Raw genomic sequence first — 26,622 nt, forward strand, 5'->3', positions numbered from 1 at the left:
AGCTGCTCCCAGAATGGGCGCCCTCTTCACCTCCCCCAAATACCTGCAGGGTATTGCTTGTGCCACATGCTCTGAGCACCAGAGCCAACGGGCAGAGACGGGGCACCCCCAACAAGGCCATCACACACTGACACCAGCTCCCCTTAACAGGTGGGGCCTCACTCTCCTGAACAGAAACTGCTGGTGCCTGCCCGGGGCCTGCATTTCCCACCACAGGTCTGACAGCAGCTGTCAGCAAATGAGTCCCTGGGAGCCGCCCACCAAGCAGGGCAAGGATCTAGGGCGAGGGTTTTGCTGACTCCCAAAAACTGCTTGGAAAGAAACGCGACAGCGGGTGGGTGCCCCCATCTGCCAGCACCAATTTGGAGGAATGAGAACCAGGCAAGAACCAGGAATGAGAACCACAGCTGCAAGAACGAGGGTCAGGACAGAAAGCATGTCCTGGAAAAGGAGCAGTGTGCCCTCTTTGGGAGGGGATCAGGGCACTGTGACCCCACCACCCCTGGCCTGGTGCTGAAGTGACTGAAACCCTATGTCCTCAGGACGGTCTGTGCAGCGGTCGGCACACGCTGGGTGAGAACAAAGGTTCAGGAATGGCAGGGGGTGTTTCCTTCTATAGAGAAGCCTGCCCAGCGCCGGTGGGTGGGGCTGCCTCGTTTATTCCGACTCTTATTTGTTCCCCAAACAACTGCTTTGGTTTTGAGGGAGCCCGAGGCTGAGAGGGGGAAGCAGAGGTCCCCGCAGTAAAAATAAAACTGGTGGAAGGAACTGGCACCCACAGTGCTGCCACATGCACAACATCCCTTCACTTAATCTTCACAACCCTCTATCCCCATTTTACAGATGAAGAAACAAGACGTGGTGAGTTAAATAACTGGCCCCAAAGACAAACAGAACTGTCACCAGGTGGACGTGTCACTATTCACCACGAGAGTGAAGATGGCGCTGACGTCCACGGCTGGTGCTCACCTGGGCTCACAAAGCCCTGGCCCCGGCTTCACATGCCTGCTGAGGACATCCTTGCAGCCCCCGGGCAAAGGGCCCTCGGATGACCCCGTTTTACAGATGAGGACACAGAGTTCCTATGTGGCAGAGCCTGGTTTTAACCAGGCCCTCTGGCTCCGTCTGTCCCTTCAATACCCATGTGGTGCTGGACACCCCATCCTCGGACTTGGCTTCTCTCAGCCCTGGGACTGAGGGACAGGGGCAGGAAGGATCTGGGCCCCTTGGGGGCCCCCAGAAGGCGCTGCTGGGTTTCCAGGGCAGAGAGACAAGCAGGGGAGGAGACCTGGAATCTGCGTCAGGCCAACACCAGGGAACATAAGCCGTTCCCTCAGCAACCGCTGTGCAGTGCCGAGACAAGGGCCGGCGTGTGTGTGTGTGTGTGTGTGTGTGTGTGTGTTTCCTGGTGAGGTGGTAGGCCTGGGGTGTGTGTGTGCTTCCTGAAGAGGTGCGTAGGCCTGAGGGTGGACAGGTGCCAGGGGAAGGCCCCTCAGGTCCGCCAGACCTGGCCGAAAGCTGTAGGCCACTCAGTGCCCAGAGTTCTATGTCGTCCAGAAGAGTGTGTCTGAGAGGTGAAGTAGCCGTGTGGAGCACTACTCAGGCCTAGGCTTTGAAAATGCTATCTCCTCTGTCTCTGGGAGGTAGGGAACGCCGGCCGTTCCCAATGAGCAGAAGTGAATACTGAGACTGCCCCATGAGGTGGCTTGTCTCACCACAGACCATGAAGGCAGAGCCAGGATTTGAACCCACAGGTGCAGGGGGCTTGGGGCCCACTCCTCAGGTTGGGCCCCAGGCTCACAAACTGCACAGGAAGAGACCTGGGGGAGGCGTCGCCCTGCCCATGGCAGCGTCTCCTGGACACCACCTCCTCTGGGGCCTATGGGTGGCACGCACTCCTCTTGTGCCTTCCCTCAGCGTCCACTGGGCTCAGCCTCCTTGGCTATGAATTGTTATGCTGGCGGGTCTGACTCGCATGCTCTCTGAGGAGGGGTTGGGGGGTGGACTGGACACACGACACATGCAGCAAGCACCCTGCAAACACCCCCCGAGCAGTCCCATGTGCCGGTGTCTCCCAGAGCCCCTCGACGAGGCGACATGGGAGGTGCACTCGGCAGAGCCAGGCTGTGCCAGGAGGCCACACGGGCCCAGCTGGTGCTTCTCCACCTCAGGGCCCCAGCAGCCAGCAACGAGTGAGAAGCACTGTGGCTCGGGGAGGGCAAGGAGCAGGGCCCTGCCACCAACCTGCAGTGTGACCTGGGACAATTTCTCCCTGACGGTCTCAGTACCCTACACGTAAACCTGTGGGGGCTGCATTCTCTCCAGTGTCCTTTCAGCTCTTTGAATCTACAAAAGCCCACGGGTCGGCTGAGATTTGGCCAATAATGGCCACCGCTGATGGCCGCAGGTTCAGGAGAGGAAGGTGCAGGACCACTATGCGTGCTCCCTGGCTGGCAGTACAGACCTCCTTCACTGCTCCCCACACCCCGTAACCCGATCAGCAGGCTGAGTGGGGCCTCACCGATAGCCAGGGTTGGAGCCTGCCCCCTGGCCTGCCCAGGCACACCGGTCCTGGTCGCTCACCTGGGAAGGCATTGATGTCGATGACAGCATGCTGTCCCGTCTGGTTGTTGATGATGATATCAATTCCAAAAAGTGACACGCCCAGCGCCTGCCGGAAGGCGCGGGAGAGCTCCCGGATGACCTCGTCACTCGGCCGCTCAAACACACCCTCGATCTTGTCCAGCTGCCGACACATGACACACATGGGCGTCAGGCCACGGGCAGGGAGGTCGAGGCCACAACACTCAGAGACCCCCAGTGAGGGGCCCACGCCCTGGGCCTTCACCTCCGGCAAGGAGGCAGGGCAGACCCGCTGTGGTCAGCACTGGGACGGCTGTCGCTCAAGTCCTGCCGACGGGCCACGACCCAGCTGCATAGCGCCCATCACCTCCCCTGTTGCTCGTAACAACCTGGGAGGCAGGTGTCATTACCAGCATTTCACACAGGGCAGCTGAACCTCAGAGAGGGTCAGGAGCTGGTCCAGGGCTGCACAGCACAAAAGTTCAGGGCTGGATTTGTCCCCAGGTTCGTTAGCCCCTAAAATCCAACCGTCTTAGCAGGGAGGAAAGGAGATGGAGTCTGCTGTGAACCCAGGAAGACTTTATGGGGCAGAGAGCAGGAGCCAGACCTTAAAGGAAGGAAGGATCTGGGCACCAGGTGAGGGCACAGCAGAGGCAAAGAAGCTGCCAGAGAGAGCTGTGAGCTGGGACAGTCAGGGCAGAGCTGAGGAGGGGAGAAGCTTCTTCAGGCACGGGCCCACCATCGCCAGAGCCTCAAGACCGTGAAGCGGAGGGGACCATGGACCGGGCATCGTGTACCACCCAGTACTGGGGCTGTGGGGCTCAATCTCCCTGTCCCAACAAGTGCTAACTATGGCGTTTCCACATGAACTCACATCCACATGAATGGGCTTCCCGAAACAGGCTACTCTGCTCCCACCAGAATTCTGGGTCCGAGTTAGCTTTCAGTGAAGCCCCCATCAGGCTAGTGGGCTGTCCCCGAACTCCCCCCACACACTGCTCATTTTCTGCTCCAGTCACAGCGGGCCTGGGACAGGCACACAAGTCCTCATGGGCTCAAGTTTGGTCCCTGGCCAGGGTCTCCAAGGAGGTGGAAGGTTGTACTGGGAAGGATTCAGAGTCAGAGGTACCTGGATTAGAATCCTGACAGTGACTTCCTAGCTCTGTGGTCTTAGGGAAAAGTACTTGGCCTCTCTATGCCTCAGTTTGCTCATCTGCAAAATGGGACCAATGAGGCTTCCATCCCAGACTGCTGGGAGGAGCCATGAGGACATTAGTGTGGTGGGGACAGCACATGGCTGGCTGGGAGGAGGGCCTCCACCTGAATTCCAGTACAAGGATGGCACCTATCACTGGTGTCAACCAGAAGAGGGCTCACAGGAGGGGCTCCATAAAGGCTAAGAGTCCTGAAAGTATGTGCTCAGGAGCCAAAGGGGAAGAAGAATGGCTGATCTAGCAGAAATAAAAGTAAAGCCAGGTCAAAAAGTTAAGTACAGAATTATCATATAAGCCAGCAATTCCCCTCCTAGGTATGTACCCAAAAGAACTGAAAATAAGTTCAGTTCTTGTACATGGATGTTCACAGCAGCATTATTCACAGGAGTGAAAAGGGAGACACACCCAAATGTCCATCAACAGATGTACAGATGCTATAAACGGTATTATTCAGCCATACGATGCTACAACGTGGGTGAACTTTGAAAACATTAGGCCAAGTGAAAAACCCAGACACAACAGGTCACACACATGAAAGGTCCAGAAGAAGTAAAGCCAGAGACAAAAAACAGCCTGGGGCTGGGAGGAATGGGGAATGGGGAGTGACTGCTAAATGCGGATGGGGTCTCCTTTTGGGGTGGTGAAAATGTTTTGGAACTAGACAGAGATGGGGATTGCGCAACATGGCAAACATACTTAATACCGTGAGCTGTTCACTTAAAAATAGCTAATAGGATGTTATGCGAATTTCACCTCAATTTTATTTTTTAAAGTGAGGCTGGGTCAGGAGGGCAGGGGACAGGGCCTTGGGCATCAAGGACAAATGACCTTTATCCCAGCACAGGAAGCTGCAACGGCCCATGGGGAAGTTCCGGACACATACAAGGCAGGGACCTCCCATATGGGCAGCATCCGTGCTCCATGGGACCCCCCACAGGTGCCAGCAGGGACCCCCATACTGAGACCATGCTGCCTTGGCACTTTATGGGGTAACATGGACCTACACAGAGGGTCCAGGAAGCTAAGGTTTGCGGCTCGCAGTGCAGGCCCAGCAGTGAGGGGAGCTGCTTCATACAAAGTCTTGTGACATGCTGTTTACAAAAGCACCTTCTCAGCTCAGCTAAGGAATCTCAGAAATCCTTCTGAAGCCCTTAGATTATCTGAAACCAAATAGCCATCCTAGGATAAGATAAAGGCATGGAAACCCTGCCCGTGGGCGTAAACAGAAAGGAGGGGTGAGTGGGCGTTCATGTGGCTCGACCATCACAGCTGACACTGCACACCTGGCACTGTCCCAGCAACTCCCTGAACCCCACACCCTCGCTGGGGGGCAGGGTGGAGACGTCAAGGCTCAGAGAGGCAAGTGGACTCTGCCAAGGACACACAGGGGACACTGGGAGCTTGGGTCTGACCCCAGTCAGTCTTGACAGTGCCCACTCACTGATTACTACGCTATACAGTGTTTGGGGCCTGCAAGCTGGTGTGGGAGCTGGGTCCACCCTCGGGCCACCCAGCTGGGGAGGGAGGGGGGTTTCAGGCCAGGGTAGGGCTCCCCGCAGGAGACTGAGACGGGGACTTGAGGGACTCCCAGTGGGTGGGAGGATTATAAGGGGCTGGAATGGAGCTGCCTGTGCCAGGCTGGCCTGCAGGTGTGCAACAGGGCTCATGTCCTAAATGGAGAGGGCACAGCTGACTGCCATTTCTCTTTTCTATTTTCACATCTTGTCCTGAGAGATTCCTGAACAGCAGTGATGGGGGGGGGGGGGGCTGTGAAGGGAAGAATGATGGCACACCTTAGAGGTGGAGAGAAGGCCCCAGAAGTATCCCTAGGCTGACTCTTTCCCGTTTCACAGATAAAGAAACAGGCCACATGGCGGACAGGTGATTATCCAACGTCACTTTCGGGTGGATCATTTTGCTCACAGCCCTTACAGAGGCCCTCTGGCATCAGTTAACAGCCCCAGTGGCCTCTAGTCCCACACTCTGTGCAAGGGATTGGCAGGGACAGCATCTTAGGAAGTCTGGGGAACGCCGACTGCCCTCTGTTGTCTCTGAGAGTCAGAGTCCTGTGGCACTGGGCTCACCTGAAGTGTCTCAGGCTCAAAAGACCGGAAAACCTCTTTTTACACAGGACATCTACTTACATCTTATAATGCGCACAGCCAGGCGCTGAGAAATGCCTGTGAAACCTGGCTGTTCCCCACACCTCCCCGACTGTGAAACTTGTCCCTGGGACACGTCTACCAGCATCTCGAGGGCACTGGTGTTCTCTCCAGGTCCCTGCCCATGCCTGTGCTCCGGCAAACCCTCAGCACACAGCTCGCTCCTCGAAGGAACCAGAAACAAATAGGAAATGGGTAGGTGGCCTGAGACAGGGGCAGAAGTAATAATGAGGCAACCCCTGAGGTAAAACAGGCAGGGAGGCCAGGCCGGGGTCTGCTCTGGGTCTTGCTGGTGAGACGGGCGCAGGGCAGGGAGGGGGACACAGGCACCTAGTCCCAGGACAGCAAGGACATGTGGGACTCAGGGGCGTGGGAGACCCAGCAGAGGGCTCCCAGTTCAGGGGAAGTGGCAGCAGAGGCCGCCGGTTCTCTGGACTTGGAGGAACGGCAGAGGGTGACCTCATGGCAATTTTTAACTACTCCACAGAGAGATAAGAAGTCCTAAATTTCTGGAATCAGATGGATCAGGGCGAACAGCCCTGTGAACATGAAGCAGCTCCTCAGCCTCACTGGGCACAGCCTGACCCCTCGGGAAAGCGGAGTTGCCCACCCGCCCCGGTGTGGCCTGCTGGGGGCCTGCGTGTGATGCCGCAAGGCAGCCAGGAGGAAGCCTGACACACAGCAACCCCGAGCCCGCCCCCCGTGAGCCTCTCAGCACCCACAGAAGTGACAGCAGGCTCGTAATAAACGCTTACTGCACTCACATGGACAAGGTAAGTAAGTGGGAAACACGATGGTGCTGCCTCCCACCCCTTTATTTAAGTCAGTAAAAAGCAGGTCCCCCAGTTCCTCCTGATTGGGGGATTTCCTCGTGCTGGGAGAAGTCAGAAAACCTCCCATCTGGAGTAACCTAGTGGTGAGCGGGCGTGGCCAGGACGGTTGTCAGCACGAAAGCCCGAAGCAAGCGATGAGGAGGGGTCTTTGGGACCTCCCAGGGCCCGGAGACGGGACCAAGGTCCCTCCCACCCTGCCCTGTTGGAGAGCTCAGCTCTGTCCCACAGCCAACAGCACCCCCACAACAGGCTTACACCAGGCCACCGCGGTGGGAAAGACATACCTCAGTCAGGACCGACGATGACTCCGGCTTGGACACATTGTGGCTATTGAAGAAGATGGATTCACGGTCTGAAAAGGCAACCAGAGAAGCCAGTTAGGAGCCCAAAAAAGGATGGCGACTCCACCGCCCGACACCAGGGGGCAGCACCTCCCCAGCCACCGGTGATGGCGGCCACGGCGCCTTCAGGGTCAGCGTCCAGCAGCAGCCACCTGGGGCCCCAGGGAGCTGGGCACCCCCACCCCAAAGAGACACTATACCGTGGTCGGACCCATGCCCAATCAGGGCTGCTGCTTCAATTCTTCCCGTATAAAAGTGACTGGCTTAAGGAGCCTTAGCAGATCTGGTTTCCCCCAACACCTAAGGCTCCTTTCCCAAAGTGTGTCTAGTGTGTTTTACGGACATGGCAGCAGAAAGGGGGCTGGGGTGTGTGGCTAAGTGAGAAGGCAATGCTGCGGACCCAAGTAGCAAAGGTCCAGGATGAAGAGGTCCAGGAATTCCATTTTACCCAAACCCTCCCACTGTCTACCCACGGACTCCTTTCCAGGGGAGCACTTGAGAAATGGCCTGGTTACCACTTGGCACACGAGTATTTAAAAATACAAAGGGTTCTGCTGTTTCCCAACTATTTAAGGAAAAAATAGGAAATAAGGACATGGGCTTCCACAGGAAACATCCAGAAGGCACACAGAATAATCTGTTTGGCTTTGAAAGCTGGCACAGCCCCCTGAATACCCTCCACTCCTCCCACCACATACTCCGGATCCGTGCCAGCCTCCACCGCACTCCGTGTCCTCCAACCTCATGGGGGCACCCGGAGGGCAGACAAAACCCAAGAATAATGGGAGCGATGAGCGCTCGGTTTGTTCATTCATCCCTTATAGAGGAAAGGAGAGCCGGTCGGCCGGCCAGCCGGTAGGAAATGTGTCCTTGAGCACTTGGAAGTGTGGACACATGAATGCAAGAATCGCAAAACCAGGAGCCTCAGTCCGAATTCTGGAAAAGGCTGCCTATCACCATCCCATGCTCCACCCCCAAGCGTGGCATGGGCCACGAGCCCTCAGGTGGCCCCTGACCCCCAGGGCACTTTGCTCATCCCTGGGACCCAGGTCCCTGAGTGCAGGACCGAGAGGGCCCTAGCAGAGCACCACCGTGTGCCGGGCGGGCACCTCCTCTGGTTGCCAGCGACCCTCGCCAGCTCTAGGACTACAGCAACGCAATAATCATGCACGAGGAGGTGATGTGGGCGGAGGACAAGCAGGCCGGCGCTGAGGTGTACCTGGCGTCCTTCCCGCTAGCGGGGCACACAGGCCACTTGCTGCCCTGGTGTGCCCGACAGGCCTCCCGCAGCTCCGACCAGAGCCGGTCCAGACCGGGGGAACGAGAGATGGTCCTGGGGAGGAGCCTGGGGAAAATAAACACCCTGCAGGACTTGCGCCAAGCAGCTCCACAGATCTCTACTCTGGGAGCCGGCTGCCAAAAAGAGTGAGCCTTGGGGGTGGCAAGCCTCATGGACCACAGGCTGGAGCTGGGCTCGAGGTGGTGGGATGGGCATTCTGGCCGTCTGCAGGTACTGACCCTGAACCCCAGCCTGGCCCAGCCCCAGGGAGCTCAGGGCACCTCTCACCCACACCATGGGTGGCCAAGGGCAGTGTCCAGCATGGCAGAGCCAGCCTTGGGGGTGAAAGGCCAGCCAGAGCAGGTAGACACAAGTTCAGGCAGAATGGAAAGGCTGCTGGAGCCATAAGGGGACACCATGGGTGCTTAGTCACACCATGTCACCCAACAGCTTCTTGTGGCAACAAGATCAATCCAAAGTGTGGCTCATTTCAAAGGGAACTCGTCTCCTCTTGGCTAACCCTGCCCTGGGGCTATGGCCAGAGGACTGTTCAGAGCAGGCCAGGAGAGCCGCCGTCTGCTCAGATGCCCCACATGCAGGCTGAGCAGGGGTCGGAGGGAGTGGAAATGGTTGGAAGGTGCTGACCCAGGAGACTGGGAAGCCAAGATGGGTCAGAGTGACCCTGACAGCAGCTCCTTGGGCAGCTGTAAGATACCCAGTCCCTCTACAGATAGACCTGGCCAGGCCCTTGCACTCTGATTGCAGGAACTCAACCGGATTTGGAGGGTCCCATCTACTCTGTTCCTGGACCGGTCCCAAGACACACAGAGCCTGGGTGAAGGACCATCGCCACCTCCCGGCAGGGGAGGGAGGGCAATGAGAGGAATATGCATGTTTTTGTCCCCAATTTACAGATGAGAACACCGGGTTTAAAATAAGAGTAGATGACAAGATTAGCCCCCAAATATCCGGTAACACGGTGCAGCCATGACCGACAGCCACACTTTCTTTAGCCCCTTTTGCCTAATCTTCATGTCTCCCTCTGGGGCAAGGGGTGGGGAGATGTCACAGTGCTGCCAACAGTGGCCCAGGTCTTGTTTCAGTCCCCATATACGTGTCACCTCTGCAGTGGGGCCAGACAAAGGGACAAGGCCTCCGTCAGTCCACCATCCCTCCTGGCCGCCCTGTCCAAGTGGCTCCCCTCACCCAGTGATGCCCTAGGGTTACTTGTGCCACAAGTAATCCTTTTATTATTTCTTCCCTGGTGTATGGTTTCTCACACTAACGTGTAAGTACACGAGGACAAGACATGTGGCTGACTAATTCCATGCTGGATCCCCCACACAGGGCTGGGCGCGTGGCAGGTTTAAGGGAATGCGGCATTTATCAGAGGCGCTAAGTGAGAGCATGGCTAACTACAGACTGCAGACCAGCTCTGGCCTGCCACCTGCGTTTCTGAATAAAGTTTTATTGGAACACAGTCATGCCCGTTCATTTACACAGTATCTACAGTGTTTCATGCTACAACTGTGGTATTAAATAACTGTGATAGAGCTGGAAATATTTACTATCTGGGCTTTTGCAGAAGAAGCCTGCCGACCCTGTTCTGTGTGGTAAGTATGGTATCCTTCTTTTATGTCCCCCGAAGGGTAAAGGACCCAGGATGTGAGAGGTGCTGTGTCTGCAGAGTAAAGAAAACAAGAAACAACACCACTGCACAGAAGGAAGAGCAGAGAAAGGGGCCCATCTTGACCATGGCACTGGGTAGAGAGAGGGGTGCAGTCACCCCAAGACTGTGAACCAGAGGCAGAGAATACAAGTGTTGGTGGCTGGCACAGACCGGCATCAACCCCTCTGTAAGAACCTGATTTCAGTTCCAGCAGAGGCAACTGCAGGATGCCGCTGGCTGTGGGACACACCTGACTTCAGAGATAGTAACACGTCAAAACCAAAGTGCACCTGAGAATCCAAAGAGCAGGGCAGCTGTGGAGGGAAGGCTGCTGCCCCTCCACCCTGGGTCCAGAAGAATCCTGCTCCAGGAGCTCCCAGCTCCCAGCATCAAAGCGGAAGTCAGGGCTGCCACACTGGGCAACGGGCACCAGGAAGCGGGAGGGGAGGGGGCTGGAAAGAGCCCAGAGCCCCAAGGCCCCTGCTCAATCGGTCCAGCTTAAAGGGCCGCTGTCAGGTTGAACTTCTCCTCTGGAAAGAGGACGCAAGTGTAAAAAGAACAAAGACCACGCCAGCTCCCTGGACGGTGTCCTGAGGATGGCGGACATGCAAGTAGCTTTGGGGATGGATGATGGACATGCTGAAAGTTATTCAGGTCGCCTGAGCAAAATAAACATTTCTCCGTCATCTCAGTATGTTTATCTGCTCATTTATTCAGCCCAGGTCTGCATTTTATGGCAAATTGACAACCTGGAAACGGCCACGGGAAGACACACAGTACAGAGGCCCCGTCCTGAGACACAGGACACAGAGCCTGGTCCTGCCGGAAACTGGCCTAGCATTTCGCATCCGGGAGAAAAAGTAGAAAAAAAGGAACACGTTTTATGTGGAAAGGAAGCAAATCGTGGTAAATTTCTTTAAAAGGTGGAGTGATTTTTGGTAATGAATAAATAAGTAAATAAATAAACAGAAAGGAGATTACATAAGGTGTAAGTACTCTTAATCTAGTATATTTCCCAAAGATTTAAAGCACATTTCTTTTAAAAATAAGGAAAATAATAATTTTTGAAAAACAGCCTCTTCCGGACCACAATTTAAGAATGCCTCTTGCCAATAAACAGTCACATACAAAAGGACCCCTGCAGACATTCGTCCCCTACCCCCAGGTGATCCCAGTGGGCGGGGGCTGGGACCAGGGTGAAGAGGGGCATGTCCTGAACCCTGAAAATAGCCTCACGTCCTGGAGCCCCACTGCTGGCTGGAAGACTGCCTGCACCTCAAAGGGAAGTGAAAACAGACACACATTTCCAAAGTGTCTGCTCTCGGGGTTGTGCTGTGCTAATAGAACAGCTGAGAGAAGACGGTAAGAACAGCTGAACTTTATTCAAGACAGTGGCCTGAAGCCATGAAGAGCGGATGGTGACAGGCAGTCCCAACAGAGGGATTTTCGGACGACACATCTGTTTGCTGGGCTCAGGGAGATAACGCAGCCTGTGTACAGCCTGTAGTTACGGTGGGTTTCCCTTGCAGAGATCAGTGCACGGTGAGCTTGTGCCAGCCACACTAGGGCAGTCAAGGTCCTCCAAGGGGCCTCTTGCAAAGCCGTGCCTATTCCATAGACGCTGCCACTGTTCCCAGGGTTCCCGCAACGTGCCTTGGAGATGCCTTTGGAACTATTCGGACATTCTTTTGAGCAACCACAGTACCAGCAAGTCCCTTCTCTTAGTGTCAATTTTGAAATGGCCAAAGGTCACCAGGTCTCAGGTGAGGAGCTGAAGAAAAGCTGAACTTGTGCAGCCACCAGCCTCCCTAGAGGACCCCTCAGATGCCCCAAATGACAACAGCAACCTGCAAATGCCATCACCTTGTGACATCAGAGCGACACAGGCCCATCATCGCCCACTGATCTGACCCACTCACTGATGGGGCCCTCACCCGTGAGGGGGGCATACTGGGGCTGACCGTGCCGCCCTGGCCTGCCCGAGGTCCCACAGCTAGGAAGCCCCGTGGCCCTGCGTGCTAACTTGTAATGGAACACACATTCACCTCACGGGCTGCAAAAGCACCCAGTAACTCGGTGTTTCCCCACTTGGAAAAAGGAGGTCACAAAGCTGTCAGTGCTCTGGCCCTCAAAATACAAGCCTACCCCTTCTTCTCCGAAAGGTCAATTGTCCATTCCAGCGTGTGCCTCCTGAGTTGCCTTGCACAGGGCCCTGGGAAGCGACCTGGGTACAGATTTTCAGGGGCTGCCTCGAGTTTATAGTGGTTCAGATGGATGGAGCCCCTACATCGACTGGTGGAGCGGGGTTTTCTACTCGTTCTCCAAGACCTCTTCATCTACCGCACACAATTCTTCAGCCTTCAGACCATCGCTTCCCCCTCCAGAGACAACTCGGGTGGCAGGGGTTAGCGCCGTGTCCCCGCTGGGCCCTGAGCTCGGGGTAGCCTGAGCTGGTTCTAGTTTGCCTACCTGATGTCCCCGCGGAGAAGTTCTTAAGCGAGGGCCTCTGGACCACTGTGTAGGACTCGCCGACCACAAACACTTTGTACAGGACGGCGTTGTGGTTGATGAAATTCTGCACCACGCAGGGCGGCTGGATGGCGCTCAGGCCCTCCTGGTTGAACACGATGGCCATCTGGGGAGACAAGGGGCCAAGGCAGCTGTCAGGCCACCATCCCTCCTGCCTCAGACACAGGGGTGCACCACCTGTCACTGCCACCAAGGCCCAGCCCTGGCCCCAGGGCATGAGGACTCCCCAGGAAGGGTCTCAAGCCAGGGTGAGTGGAGTGGGACTGAGAAGAACCCCCGGGGGTCAATGTACTCCTGCTGTAGGGGTTTGGAAACATGCACCATCAGCCTTGCCATGTCGGGGTGAGCTGGCCGTGCTATTCACACTGTAGTCCAGGGCATGGGACCCCCTGGTTGTGCACTACTCCACCCTGTGACATCCTTAGGTGTTCCCCCACAAAGACCCGGGTCGGGGGCAGGAAGCAGAAGACTATGGATCAGGAGTGGGGAGGCCTGGGATCAAGGCCTCCGTTTGAGCACTTGTGACGTGTTTATGTGAGTCACCTTGTGTCGTCCCCACAATGCACCTCTGAGGTGGGCACTGTTACGCCCCTTTTACAGATGAGGAAACTGAGGCCCTGAGAAGCTCAGTGGCTTGCTGGCAAGTGACAGAGCCTGAAATGGGACTGCGTCTGCCCAGCACACAGCCCTGACCTCTTACACACTGAGTGAGTCACACTGACACCTGGAAAACAGGAACATGCGGCTCCAGTCCCTGACTCCTCTGGGGACAAAGGTCCCCAACAAGCAAGTCCGGTAGGAATGAGACTGAAGTAGGGAGGCCAGGGGGACAGCTAGAGAAAGCCTCTCCACTTTAGCTGAGGCTGGGTCTGCCCAGGGCCCACTCGAGCCAGCCAGTAGTGCTGGGGGTACAGCTAATCCCTCAGCCCACAGGCCCCAGGGAGGGGCCACCAGATGCCTGGGGCTGCTGGGAGGGGATAGCAGGGCCTGGACAGCTGGCTGCCTGCACTGGCTGCTGCCCCTCACGTCAATTGTCACTGAATGACACCCTAATGTGCCTGGTGGATCAGCTGGACAGGGCAGAAGTAAAGACCCAGGCTACATGGGGAAGCTGTGTGTGTGTGTGTCCTGCAGTGACTGTCTCCTTAGCCTGCTGATGAGAGTAACAGACAGTAAGAGAGGCTGATACGAGCTCAAGTCCCAGCTCCAGCCTCACCGCATAAGTGCAGGTGGGGGTCTTGGCTGTTTAAGCTCCGTTTTCCTCACCTGTAAAGTAGCATCAACCATCAGGGGGCGGCAGGGGGGCTTTGAGCTTTGGCTCAGTGGTTTAAAAAGCGGGGGTAAGTTCACTGTGGAACAAACCAGTGTGCTTGCACTGGTTAAAAACATAACAAAAACCCAAACAGTGCCATGAACATACCGGTCATGTGCAGAGGTGTCTTGTGGGGGTTGAATAGGATACAACCGGGGGGGTCCTCCTCGCGGCACTCGGCATCCCCAAGCACCCCTGAATAGGTGAGGAGCCTGGACCCCTGCCCCAGGCTCATGCTGTGGAGAGCCTCCCACGCTGTGGAGCCCCTGGGGCTCTCCAACTCTCCAGATCCCCCACCCAGGAGGACAGGAGCCCCTCCCTCAAACGGGACACTGGGTGGGGGTGGGGAACACGTGTGCACGTCGTGAAGCTAGGCTTGACAGCTGGACTGCGGGGTGAAATCACCTCCACTGAAGGTGCTGGCCCCACACCTGAGGGTTGAGACTCCCCCGCAAGGAGGGAGCTCACCTGCATTCAGCCCCCTTCTGCAATGACCCAGCAGGAGTAGCGAACGCTTCCTATGCCAGGCCCCACGGCAGGACATGCAGCAACTCCCTTATCCTTCATCACCCCCATCTTATCCCCAGTTACAGTGAGGGACAGACATTCAGAGAGGTTGGGTAATCTGCCAAAGTCACACAGCTGACAGTGCACAGAGCCAGGCCGGGTCCCAGGTCTGTGTGATTCCTACATTCCCGTGTAAATGGCAGCAGTGGCTCCCTCCCCGGAAGCGGACCTGTTCTGATCAGCCTGGTCTATCTAATGACACTGATGACTGGGGTCACCCTTCCATCCTGGCACTGCCAGGCCCTGACAAACAGAGGAAGCGCTTGGTGGTGAAAAGGGCCAGGTGGAGGTTGGTAGGTGGGTGCGGATGTCCGTGAGGGCAGTGTGGGTTCTGGGGACACCATCTGGACGCTCCCTCCTGGAACCTGGCACGGAGCCCAGGCACGCCTGGACGGGGAAGGCTCCAGGGGGAGGAAGGCTCCAACCAGAGGGACAGCTGACCTTTGCGGCCGGCCATGACTTCCTGTCCCCACATTCCTTCCCACGTGCAGAGGTGCCCCTCGGCCTTACAGTGCCATCACGGCATGTACCACAGCACACAGACAAGGTCTGTTTACAGATGTTTCCTCACACATACATGCCAGGGAGGAAGGGCACTGCATAAACCTTCTACAGGGCACAGCTGCCATGTTTAGTCATGAGGTCTCGGGAGCATTTCTGCCAGTGGGGCTGCCAAGGTCAGGCTCTCTCTCCCACGGGGCCTTCTCGGTCGCGCAAACGTCTATGGTCCAGTGTGTCTTCCCTCCCACGGGCCTCACAGGGAGGTCTCCAGGCTGGGTGGGCCCCTGAAGGTGTCAAAGGCAGGTGGGGGTGGCGTTGAAACCCATGTCCTAGGTGTGGGTCCTAAGGGCATGAGGGCAACAGACCCAGTGGGGCCCCTGCCTGGGAGTCTACTCCTCTCGCCCCCAAGAGGCCCCCTGGCTCACCTCCTGTACGACATCTCACTGGCGCTCTCTGCCTCTGGGACTCTGTCCCCCCGACTCGGGCAGGACTCGTGTCCCATGCATCCTTCCCCTGGCACCCAAGGCGGGGTCAGGAATGACCGTGGGTGAATGAAAGAATGGATGAGGGCGTGGACGACCAATGCGTACTGCGGGTAGGGTACCCTTTCCTCCTCCCTCCCCTTTGCTAAATTCAGTAGGAATGGCAGATCCTTGCGGGCAGTGACAGGATCTTTTCGGTCAACAGCCGTCGGTGGGGCCTAGCCCGGTGCCTGGCACAAAACAGGCCCCCAGGGAATAATAACCGACGGGTCCAAGGATGGAAAGCTGTGGACAGGTCAGACAGGGGCGTGAGTCCCTCAGGCTCAAACAGGGGCAGGCACACCCATCCCAGCCTTGGGGACAAGGACGGGCACAGGGGCGAGGTTGGAGGCAGAGCACACAGCCACAGCCAGAAGCAGGATAGGGAGCAGAGCAGCGGGTATGGGATCCTGCACAGAGACTCCATCGTGGCCAGCGGGAGGGCAGAGAAACCGTCATCGAATCTTCCACTCACCTCGTGAGAATTGGTGCCATGAGCCACTCTAGTTTTGCAAACTGTGGGTTGGTGGGAGAGAGAAGAGCAGAGAAGAATCAGTGAGGTTATTCATCCACAAAGCCCGACCTGGCAGATACAGGGAGAAACTCAAAACTGCAGACCGTCAGGGGAAGGTGCAGGTGGGACCAGGGAGCTGCTGTCTCGAAAGCGGCCAGCACCCACACTCAGGGTGAACTGGATCGATGCTGCCAGGCCAGGCAGAAGAGCCTCTCTGTCCACACCCTCCGAGGACCCACGTCCACAGTGTGCGCGGGGGCGCGACCCATGGCCACGCCTTCCCCAGCAGCCCAGGCCTTCCTCCACCCTCCAAGAGTGTGAGGCCAGGGGGGGTCATAGACAGCCCCGCCAGGCCATGGCCCACCCCGCACGCCCACACGCCGCCCGCCTAGCGGAGCCCTGGGTGCGGTACATACTGAATGGGAACGCCAGGCCGTTCTTCTCCAGGAGCCGCATGGTGTCATCCCCGCACAGGCTGGTGAGCTCCATGAAGGGCGGTGAGCAGATCCTGTCATCTGGGGACAGAGGAGAACCCGTGTCAGCACACCTGCCGGCTAGCCGCCCATGGCCACTTCCTGGGACAGACCCACCTCCCTGGGGGCCCCCTCAGTGCCCCTTGCTCTCCTGAGCCAACGCCCCAAACTCCAGTCATGTGTGCACACACACACGCACACACACGAGAACAGCAGCATGTTCTTGAACTATATTTTCTAATAACATTTCTGTAACTAGAAACCAATATGATAACTGTGCAACCCGAACATCAAAGAAAGAAAGGTAGAAGCCACACCCAATCTCGCCACCTCCTTGGCCTTCAGGGTGGCACATACACGTTTACACACACAGGGCTTTACAACAGGACACTGTTTTGTAAACCGAATTTTCAGTCAATAAACTAAGGCTCATTACAGACTTTTCCCCACCACATGCTGTACCAGCTTAACAGTCACCGCAGGAGCGAGGCTGCGTACTGAGCTCTTACCACGCAGGCAGCACCGAGCTACGATCTTCGCACACCCCACCTCTCAAGTCTGCAAAGTAATCCCAGGAGAGGGAAGCCAAGGCCGGGAGATTAAAGAGTGTGCCGTGGCTACACAGCCATTCCTCCCATGGCGAGGCCGGCCCTCACCCCCTCGCCACCTGAAGGAAGGGGGGAAACAGAACAGAGCTCCCGAGACATCTAATCAGTCACCGCCTGCTTGGTATCGCCTCCTAGCACCTAGTACCTAGTACCTAGTAACTGCTCTCAGGCACACCCACCACCCTTCTCCAGCCCCCAGCCCAGCCCTGCCCCCTCTCCACGCTTTTCTTCTGGCCTGGCACACCTGGGCTCTCCTGAGTCCCCATCTCACAGGGTGCCCGCCTCCCCTTGGCCCCAATCCAGTGGGTTCCAGGCGTGTTTGGTTTCCTGACAAGCTCTGGGAGCTGAGCCTGCTCTGTTCATCTGAATGCCCCGGCATCAGGCACCGAGTGAGGCACAGCTGTGGGACGACAGTGTAGCCTGACGCTCTCTCCTGATGGTTAAATCGCATCACTGGCTTGTTACGACCACTGCTTGTCCAGTCACCTTTCCCGACCGGACCACCAGCTCTTCAGGAAGTAGGACCACCCTGTACTTCTGGGCACAGGGGCCAGGAAAGGCTGTGCGTTAGTGGGGTCAGGGCGCCTCCCACCCACAAACTTGGAAACCAAACCAAAGTAAACAAGCAAAGTGGCTTGTCTCCAACAGCTCCCAGCTACCCGGCTGGCTAGGAGGCCATTACAGGAACACAGACGGGGGAAGGCGGAGGCTCATACGTCTCATAAAAACGAAGGCCAAGAATCACTTAGGGCACATGAAGGTGTTTTAATCTCCCACCCCGCCCCTGCTCTCCACAAAGTCCAAATCCCAAATAGGTAAGAGTGTTGGCAGATTTGGGGGTTGCAGAGCTTCTGGGGGACCCCAGGAGGGTGGACTAGAGCCAGTGCAGGCTGAGCTCTGGCAGACGGCGCTGCAAGCCCTCAGCACAGAGCACCCACCGGGTCCTCGAAGTGCTATGACTGTCTCCACGGACAGATGCTGAAACAGAAGTCCAGAGGCAGCCTGTGCCCAAAGTCACCTGACGGTCAATGACTGAGCCAGGCTCACCCGCAGGCCGTGAAAAGATTAGTCAGGAAAACCAGGGTGGGGTACGTCCTGGCTCTCAGCTACAAACCATTATCCAGACAAGACCCCATTTCTGCACCCCAAGGCCGGAGTCAGAGCTGGGGCACAGATAATGGTGAGGGGCTGGCAGGCCCTTCCATGACTGTGAAGAAAGGAAGCACCTATGCAAAGGCTCTTGCTGCCGGCACAGCCCCTGAAGTCCAGCCCCAGTGGACGCGATGCTGAGGCCTGGAATGACATGCTGGCATGCTGTGGCAGGCAGGCTTAGGACAGCAGGACATGCACGAACCTGGCCTGGCGGGGCCCGCCCTGACCCCCAACACACATGTAGATTCAGACATTGCTGGAGGCAAACAGGCCACCTCCCGGAAGAGCTTCCAGACTCTCTACCACCAGATTTTTCAGAGCCGGTGAATCTGCCTGGCTTTTAGGTTTGCCTTGCAACGCCCACCTCAACTCTCCTCCCACCCCAGCCCATAAAATCTTTCACATGTCACTGCTAATAGCCAACGTCTCAATAAACCACACTTGTTATGTGTCAGCCACTGTTCCAGAGTCTAAAAGTACCTCACGTACCCTCTCAAGAACACCATGAGGAAGTACTGTCACCCCCATTTTACAGATGAGGAAAATAGGGGCACAGAAAGGTGAAGTCCCCTACACAGAGTTACTCAGTAAATAAGTAAGTGGTACAGCTCGGGGGCTCATAACTGGGCAGCTGGCTCCAAGTTGATGCCCCCATCCATGGCCTCCCTAGTAGAAAAGCACCCACTCCATATGAACAGACAAAAACTACACAATCCTATCAACAGACACAGAAAAAAAAGCATTTGACAAAATCCAACACCCTCTCGTGATTAAAAAACAACAACACTCAACCAACTAGGAATGAAAAGGAATATCCTCAACTTGATTAAAGGACATCTCTACAAGCCCATAGAAACACCCTACTTATGGTAAAAGACCAGACGCTTCCCCTGAGACCAAGAACAAGATAAGGATGAGGGCTCCCGCTACTTGTATTCCACACTGCACTGGAGGTTCCAGCCAGGGCAATTAGGCCAGAACATGAAACAAACAGCATCCAGACTGGAAAGGAAGGAGTAAAACTACTTCTATTTGCAGGTAACATAATCTTGTGTACAGCAAATCCCAAGGAATCTACGCACACAAAAACCCCAAAATGAGTAGAGTTAATACACAAGTTCAACAAGATTGCAGGATATAAGATCAATATTCAAAAAAGCAATTACATTTCTGTACCTTAGCAATGAACAATCCAAACATGAAATTAAGAAAATAATTCCACTTCAATAGCATCAAAAAATACTTTGAAGTAAATTTAACAAAGAGTTAAACACTAAAAACATCAGACTGTTGAAGAAGACTTCAATAAATGGAAAGACAAGCCATGCTCATGGATAGGAGATTTCATATTATTTAGCTGGCAATATTCCCACATTCATCTACAGACTCAATGCAACCCCCATTAAAATCTCAGCCATCTTTTTGCAGGAACTGATAAAGTGATCCTAAGAGTCGTATGAAAATTCAATGGACCCAAACAGCCAAAACAACCTTGAAAAAGAACAAAGTTGGAGGACTCACACTTCCCAGTCTCAAAACTTAACTATAAAACTACAGTAATTAAGACAGTGTGATCCTGGCATAAGGACAAATAGATCAATGGAACTGAACTGAGAGTTTAGCAATAGACCATATAGCAATAGTCAACTGATTTTTCACAAGGGTGCCAAGGGGACAAACATTCTTTTCAGCAAATGGTGCTGGGACAACTGGAAATCTACAAGCAAAAGAATGAAGTTGGACCCCTACCTCACACCGCATACAAAAATTGATACAAAATGGATCATGATCTAAATATAAGATTTAAAACGGTAAAACTCTGAGAGGAAAACAAAGGTATAAATCTTCATGATCTTAGATTAGGCAATGGTTTCTGAGACACTAAAACCACAAAGTAAAAATAGATAATTTTGATATCATCAAAATGAAAAACTTTTGTGCTTCAAAGGACAGTATCAAGAAAGTGAAAAGACCACCCATAGAATGGGGGGAATATTTGCAAATCACGTATGCGATAAGGGTCTAGTATCCAAAATATGTTAAGTACTATTAATAAACAAACAATCAAAAGACAACCTGAATTTAAAATGGGCAAAGGATATGAACAGAGTTCTCAAAAGAAGACGTACAAATGGCCAGTAAGCACATGAAAAGACGGCCAACACATTAGCCATCAGGGAAACGCACATCAAAACCATAACGAGACGTTACTTCACACCTAGAAGAGTGGGTATAATCCAAAGACAGACAGTAACAAGTATTGATACTGTTGATGTAGTTACTTTGGGAAACAAAGTTCCTCCAACATTTAAACAGTTGCCGTATGAACCAGCAATTGTACTCCTAGATATATAACCAAGAAAACAGAAACATAATGTCCACACAAAAACCTGTGCGGGAATGTTCATGTAGCATTATTTGTACCCAAAACGTAGCAACCACGCACAGGACGAGTAGGTAAACAAAATGTGGTCCACCCACAGATATCACTCAGCCAGAAATAGGAACGAAGTGCTGATACAGGTTACAACATGGATGAACCTTGAAAACATTACACTGAGAGAAGGAAGCCAGTCACAATAGGTACATATGATACGACTTCAATGACCCGAAACGTCCAGAACAGGCAAATCCAGAGACAGGAAGGAGACGGCTGGTTGCCCGGGGCAGGGAGGGGGGGATGGGGAGTGCCTGCTAATCGGTGCATTTCTTTTTGAAGTGATGAAAATGTTCTGGAATTAGATGGTGGTGGTGGTTGCTCCACTTTGCAAACATATTCAAAACTAATAAATTGTATGTACACTTGAAAAAGGTGGATTTTATGTGAATTATATCAATTAAAAAAATAAGAAGAAAAAAACAGCAGCTGCCACTGCCATCCATCAAGTGCTTGCTCTCTGCGGGACACCAGGCTAATAAGTAAATGCTTCACATAGTGTCTCCTCCAATCCTCTAGCAAACCTGCAGAGCTGTCGCCTGTCCCACCCTCTACCAGGTCGAGGGTGAAGTCAGAGAAGGACAAGGGGAGCCCTCCCCCAGAGATGCTAGGGGTCCTTCCAGTGAATGGGCCACACCCAGCATTAGGCGAGACACCCCTATTTTTCCGAAATCTCAGGCTGTGGTGTGTGAGGTGGCAAAGGACTGCCTATCACACAGTCCTGTCCCAGGGGTGGCCTGGGACTGAGACCGCCCCAACCCACGACCAGGAAGGGCCCATCGCCCAAGCTCAGTCAGTCCCACGGGGCCAGCCTTGGGTGAAGGTGGCCCTGAGCCTATGGGGCAGAGGCCTGAAGGGACCCACGATCCTCACTCGGCCACGTCCGCTCAGGCCTCAGGGAAAGCAGACCATGATGCTTTAAATGCTTGGGCCACTTTCTGGCTCCTTGCAGCCACAATCATCCTGACATGCCTGTGAAATTACAGTCAATTAGAAAATACTACTGTTCCTATGTTGGTTTTAATAACCATTCACGGACAAAAAAAAAAAAGTGTTGAGACTTCAACTAAATCCTAGGAACTAGAGATATTGTGATGAACACCCCTGCCCTCAGGGAGCTTCCATTCCAGGTGAATGGACAGCTAGACAGGTGCTGACAGGAAACACAAAACAGGGAGCAAAGGGGGTGCCAGTGCCGGTGGGGGGTGCGATCGGGAAGGACCTCACTCGGGAGGTGAGCAAACGGGCCATGCACGTGGGGGAGGCATGTTCCCAGCAGAGGGGCCCGTCTAGGCTGCTGTCCTGACACAACCTGGACCCGCCTCTGAGATGAGGAGGGTGGTGACATCAGTCTAGCTTGGGGACGGAGGGCTGGTGGGAGGTCCAGGGAAGGACACACCGGCCCGCGTAGGGATCGTGGCGGCAGAGGTTCCTCCAGCCCAAGCCTGGGAACCTCGCAACATCGCCAGCAGCTCTTCTCCCCAAATAGAGGCAGAATCCAGACTCTTTACAAGGCAGCTCTGGAGGCCCGGGAGGCTATTTCTGGTTCCCCGAAAAAGGCTGTTGTTGCTTATTTATATACTGTCTTTATTTCTGGATGGGAGTTGGAAAGAGGCTTTTTTTAGTTAGATGGTGGGCTGTGTTCTGTTCAGAGCTGAAACACTAGCCCCTGGGAAACTGAAACACCCCCGTCTTCCCTCTGTGCCACTGTCATCAGTGACTGTGCCGCTGGAGGCCTGTGGAGACGGGCAGGTCCCGACCACGCCCACGAGGCCAGGGAGTGGAAGAGAACAGTTCAAGGCCACACAAGGCCCAGGGGAGAACCCAGGTGTCCTGAGTCACACACCACTGCCCTGTCCACTCCGCCAGGTGGCCACACTCTTGTCCGACTGGTGGCAGCTGCTACACGACTAGCAAGAAGGAAAAAGACCAATGACAAACATACAAGAGGACAACTGGAGGCAGGAGAGAAGGGCAGATGGCATGTCAAAGGTGCAGCTTTGAAGCCTGACTTTGAACCTGGGGTCAACTACTCGTTAGCTGTAACCTTTGGCAAATGACTGAACTCTGCTGGACCTTGCTCTCCTCATCTGTAAAATGGGAGCTGTACCTCCCTCGACGGTGGTTGGGAGGCCTGGTAGCTAACAGACACTCAGCAGTGGCAGCTGCAGTTTTTAGCACCACACTGGGCAGGGCCAGCTGGGGACCCCCCACAGGACAGTGGGCAGATTCTACATAGTTTTTCATATATAGTGGGCAGATTCTACAACGGTTTTCACCAAGGCTACCGATCGATGTCCAGCTTCCTGGGAGTGGTGGCTGCCAGGCCTCACCCTCACTGGCTTTCTCCCTGTGCCAAGCATGGTGCTGGCAGGACAGTGTGAAGGAAGCCTTGGGGGGGCACTAGCACTGTTGGGTCTGGGGACGGCTGTGATGAGACTCTGCCTCGGGTCCCTTCTCTCAGACAGGGGGAACTTGTTCACCCAGACAGCCAGACAACAGCTGATGAGAACAAGTCCCGGGGCCAGGACAATCCCTGAGGCCATGCAGAGCTGGAATCCTCTAAAGCAGGGATGTCCAAACTTTTTTCAACGGTTTTCACCAAGGGCCATATGCGGTAAAATACACAAACAGCCGGGCCACTCATTCGAGGTGAAGTACGTAATGCCTCACCTGGTTTATTTAAGTAAACTAAATATATTTTTGGAATTTGCTGTGGGCCAATTAACAATGGATTGCGGGCCGCAGTCGGCCCACAGGTCGCAGTCGGCCCGTGGGCCGCAGTTTGGACACCCCTGCTCTAAAGCCTCTGTAATGGGCAGGGCCCCTGAAGGAGGGAATGACACCCGTGACTTAGGGCTTGCTAAGGGGACAAGGGCTCGGAGACAGATCAGGGAGGGGGACCAGGTGGGTGACATCTCATCTGGGACGTGCCCCGGGAGGACTTCATGAGCTGCGAACTGTCTCCCTCTCCAGAACGTCAGAATTTAGCTGACTACTGCAGGCGCAGTGCCTAGAGCACTGCCTGGCACAGCGGGTGTGAACTGACCCGGTAAGAAAAGCGGCTGACACCGCCCAGGGCGAAGGCTGGCTCCTCCGGCATCTGGGCTACGTCTGGAACGACGCAGGCTTGCGGTCAGCATGTCTGTGCCACCTGACCCACATTCCAGGCCCTCACGCCACTGTTATGGGGTCTCTCCCCAGCCCCCCGAGGCCTGCCTTGCCCAGGTTTGCTCCATGTAAAACCGAGACAGCGATACATTCGTCCCCTCTCGGCTTGGCCTTTCGTTTCTCTCTCCCTGGCACAAACATCTTCTTTATCTGCTTCGCTATGATTGTGACTCAACTGTTCTTTTTAATCCTGTTTTAATTGAACACGCCATCAGTATTCCCCCATGATTTTGCCTGTCCTGGTCACCCGACTGGTGACATTTCCCCTGAAGTCAGACATTTACGTTTGTGCCAATGTCCCTCTCCCGCAGACGGGGCTTCCATGAGAATCTCTCAGCCTAAGGTTGTGTGCTTGTGGTAAATTATTTCCACAGACCAAGTTCCCAGAAGTGGGTTTCAGAATCCATGGGAATCGACATTTCTATCTTGCCACACAGTGTCATGCTGTTTCCCAAAGGGCCCACAGAACTCAGCCCCAGCAATGAACGGTCATTGACTACACCTTACCAGCCCTGGTCCACTTCAGACCTGGGCAGTAGTTTTATAAGGGAGGATGACAGGTGACATGTGAATGATCCCATCGGCATATAAGGCCACTCTGCGTCCAGCGGGCCCCCAGCATAGCAAGCGAGGCATGAAGACACTGAGGCAGGTCTGGGGGCTGGGGGCAAGGGACCTGTGTAACACAGGGAGCAAAAGCCCTGGACCTGGGCCCGAGACCAGCAGGCAATCCCAGTAGTTCCTCTGGGCCCTGGCAAACCAGGTGGCCTTTCAGGTCTTGGGTTCCTGACCAGGAGAAAGGGGGTCACAATAAGCAAGTCCTGTCCACTTGCTGGAGTTGCAGTGAGAACCAGGGATGATGAAAAAGTGTTGCAGAATCTGTGAAATGCCAGAAAAAGAAGCCCGCCCTTCCCAGGGGCACAGACCAGGGCTGATGCTGCCATCCGTTCACCATCTCCTTACACAGCATGGGGAGGGTCTGGGCCCAGGTGCCACCCTGAGCTGGCAAGGGGCATTCAGGGGCTGAAGCGGAGGCCAACGGGAGGCACCCCACCCCGTACGTGTTGGAGACAGGGCCAGGAGGGAGTGTGTGGCTCAGAGTTGGGCTCCCTGACCCCCAGGAGGGCTGGGGTGCCGGGTGACAGGAGCCCCAGGCCTGGCGCCAGGGAGCGAGTGGTTCAGGAGGCAGGCTTCTAACTGCATCCTGGAAAGACCAGGGAGGGCTCCACTGGAGAAGGCGACATCACAGTGGGCCTTGGTGAAGGTGAGAAGTTTCAATCTGTTCAAACCCGTTCGCCAGAACCAGAGAGTTGCTGCACAAACTTGGGTCTCCTCCTTTCAGGTAGAATGTAGGTTCCATGAAGCAGGGGCCTTTTCTGCCGTGTTCAAGGCCGAATCCCCAACAAACGAGTGAATGAACTAAACACTGACCTGGGCTCCCACCTCTCCTGGCCCACGGGAGGTGGCCCAAAACGCAGGTGCCCACAAGGCCAGCAGCATGTCAGCACTGGGCACCCAAGAGGGGTCCCAGACGTTACCTCTCAGGGCTGGGCTGGGTCCTGCTTTCCTGGGCCACCCCTCCCTGTTCCCAGGGGCCCACACTGAATGGCAGGAAACAGCCTTATTCAGGAGGGGTGAGGAGATCCATTGTGTCAGTGACAGAGCAGGCAGTGAGGGGGTGGGGGCAGGAGGCAGGTTCCCACTCACACTCTTCTGAGGGCTGGGGGAAAACACGTGCCCTGATCCGTGAGCCCTGATCCCTTGCATGGGATGGTCCCTCAGCCCTGCACCCCTGCTTCCATTCCAGGCCTGTCTTGGCCTGGGAAACTCATTTTCCTGCAAGCCTCGGGTCAGGCTGTCTCCCTCCTCTGAGCAGCCCCTTCCCGCAGATTTAGGGGCAGGCCCCTTCTGCTGGGCTCGACAAGGCTCCTACGCTGCTCAGCTCAGGGACTAAGGATGTGTCTGCCCGCATTCAGACTGGGTACCCCGGGGGGTCTTTGGGGACTAGGTTTATAACCCCACTCCACCTCCTGTCGGCTGCATGATCCTGGCCGAGTAACTTCATCTGCTTCAGTTTCCTCACTGGAAAATGGTTGTCCCCCACTCCTCCACATTTAGAAAATGTATTTTTAAATTATGACATAGGTCCTGAACACAGCTCCTTCTGGGACGGGTGGCTCCACCCCAGGGCCTGGGTGGCTGCGGCGACCCCAGCCTGCCCAGCACAACCATCGCCTCAGCCTGTCCTCCTGGGTCCAGTACAGGACAAGTGCTGTGGCCCAGCACTGGGGCTTCTTCCCAGCTGCCTGCCTAAATGCTCTTGGAGTAGAAGCAAAAACTCCCCTTCTTGGCACCCTTACACTATAACCATCTCCCCACAAACCACCAGGTTCCTGGCATCCTGCCCATCTTACCCACCACCTACCCCAAACTACGCACAGCTGTTGGATCCTGGATTGTCTTTCTAAAGCTCCCACCTATATAACGAGGCAACTCTCAGCTCAAGAATTGTCCACAGCCAGCTCGAGTGAAGAAAGCCTTTCCAGGCCTCTGCAACCTGACCCTGCTTATCTTCCTGCTACGGGCTGCACTGTTTCCCCCAAATTCCTATACTGAACTTACAAACCCCAGTACCTTAGAATGTGACTGTACTTGGAGGTAGGACCTTTTTAAAGAGGTAATTACGTAAGAATGAGGCCATTAGGGTGCACTCTCATCCAATCTGACTAGGCTCCTTCTAAGAAGACATTAGAACA

The 26,622-nt window shown here is 55.1% G+C and overlaps 1 protein-coding gene across 4 annotated transcripts in view; it reads right to left on the bottom strand.

Moving 5' to 3' along the window:
- The window catches only part of ITPK1 (inositol-tetrakisphosphate 1-kinase), a gene marked incomplete at its 5' end in the record, with an annotated part of 151,112 nt that overhangs the window by 2,746 nt on the left and 121,744 nt on the right, over positions 1 to 26,622 (bottom strand). For 3 of the 4 annotated variants that reach the window (XM_081048657.1, XM_081048658.1, XM_081048659.1), the window contains 5 exons: positions 2,584 to 2,746; positions 7,077 to 7,144; positions 12,551 to 12,716; positions 15,987 to 16,027; positions 16,442 to 16,540. In XM_081048657.1, coding sequence (XP_080904783.1) covers positions 2,584 to 2,746; positions 7,077 to 7,144; positions 12,551 to 12,716; positions 15,987 to 16,027; positions 16,442 to 16,540 — 537 coding nt within the window. Of the gene's footprint in view, positions 1 to 2,583; positions 2,747 to 7,076; positions 7,145 to 8,352; positions 8,479 to 12,550; positions 12,717 to 15,986; positions 16,028 to 16,441; positions 16,541 to 26,622 lie in introns of all 4 variants that reach the window. The other variant, XM_081048656.1, reaches the window with a different exon arrangement.

This window comes from Rhinolophus hipposideros, assembly GCF_964194185.1.
Source record: "Rhinolophus hipposideros genome assembly, chromosome: 5".
NCBI classification, from domain to species: Eukaryota; Metazoa; Chordata; class Mammalia; order Chiroptera; family Rhinolophidae; genus Rhinolophus; species Rhinolophus hipposideros.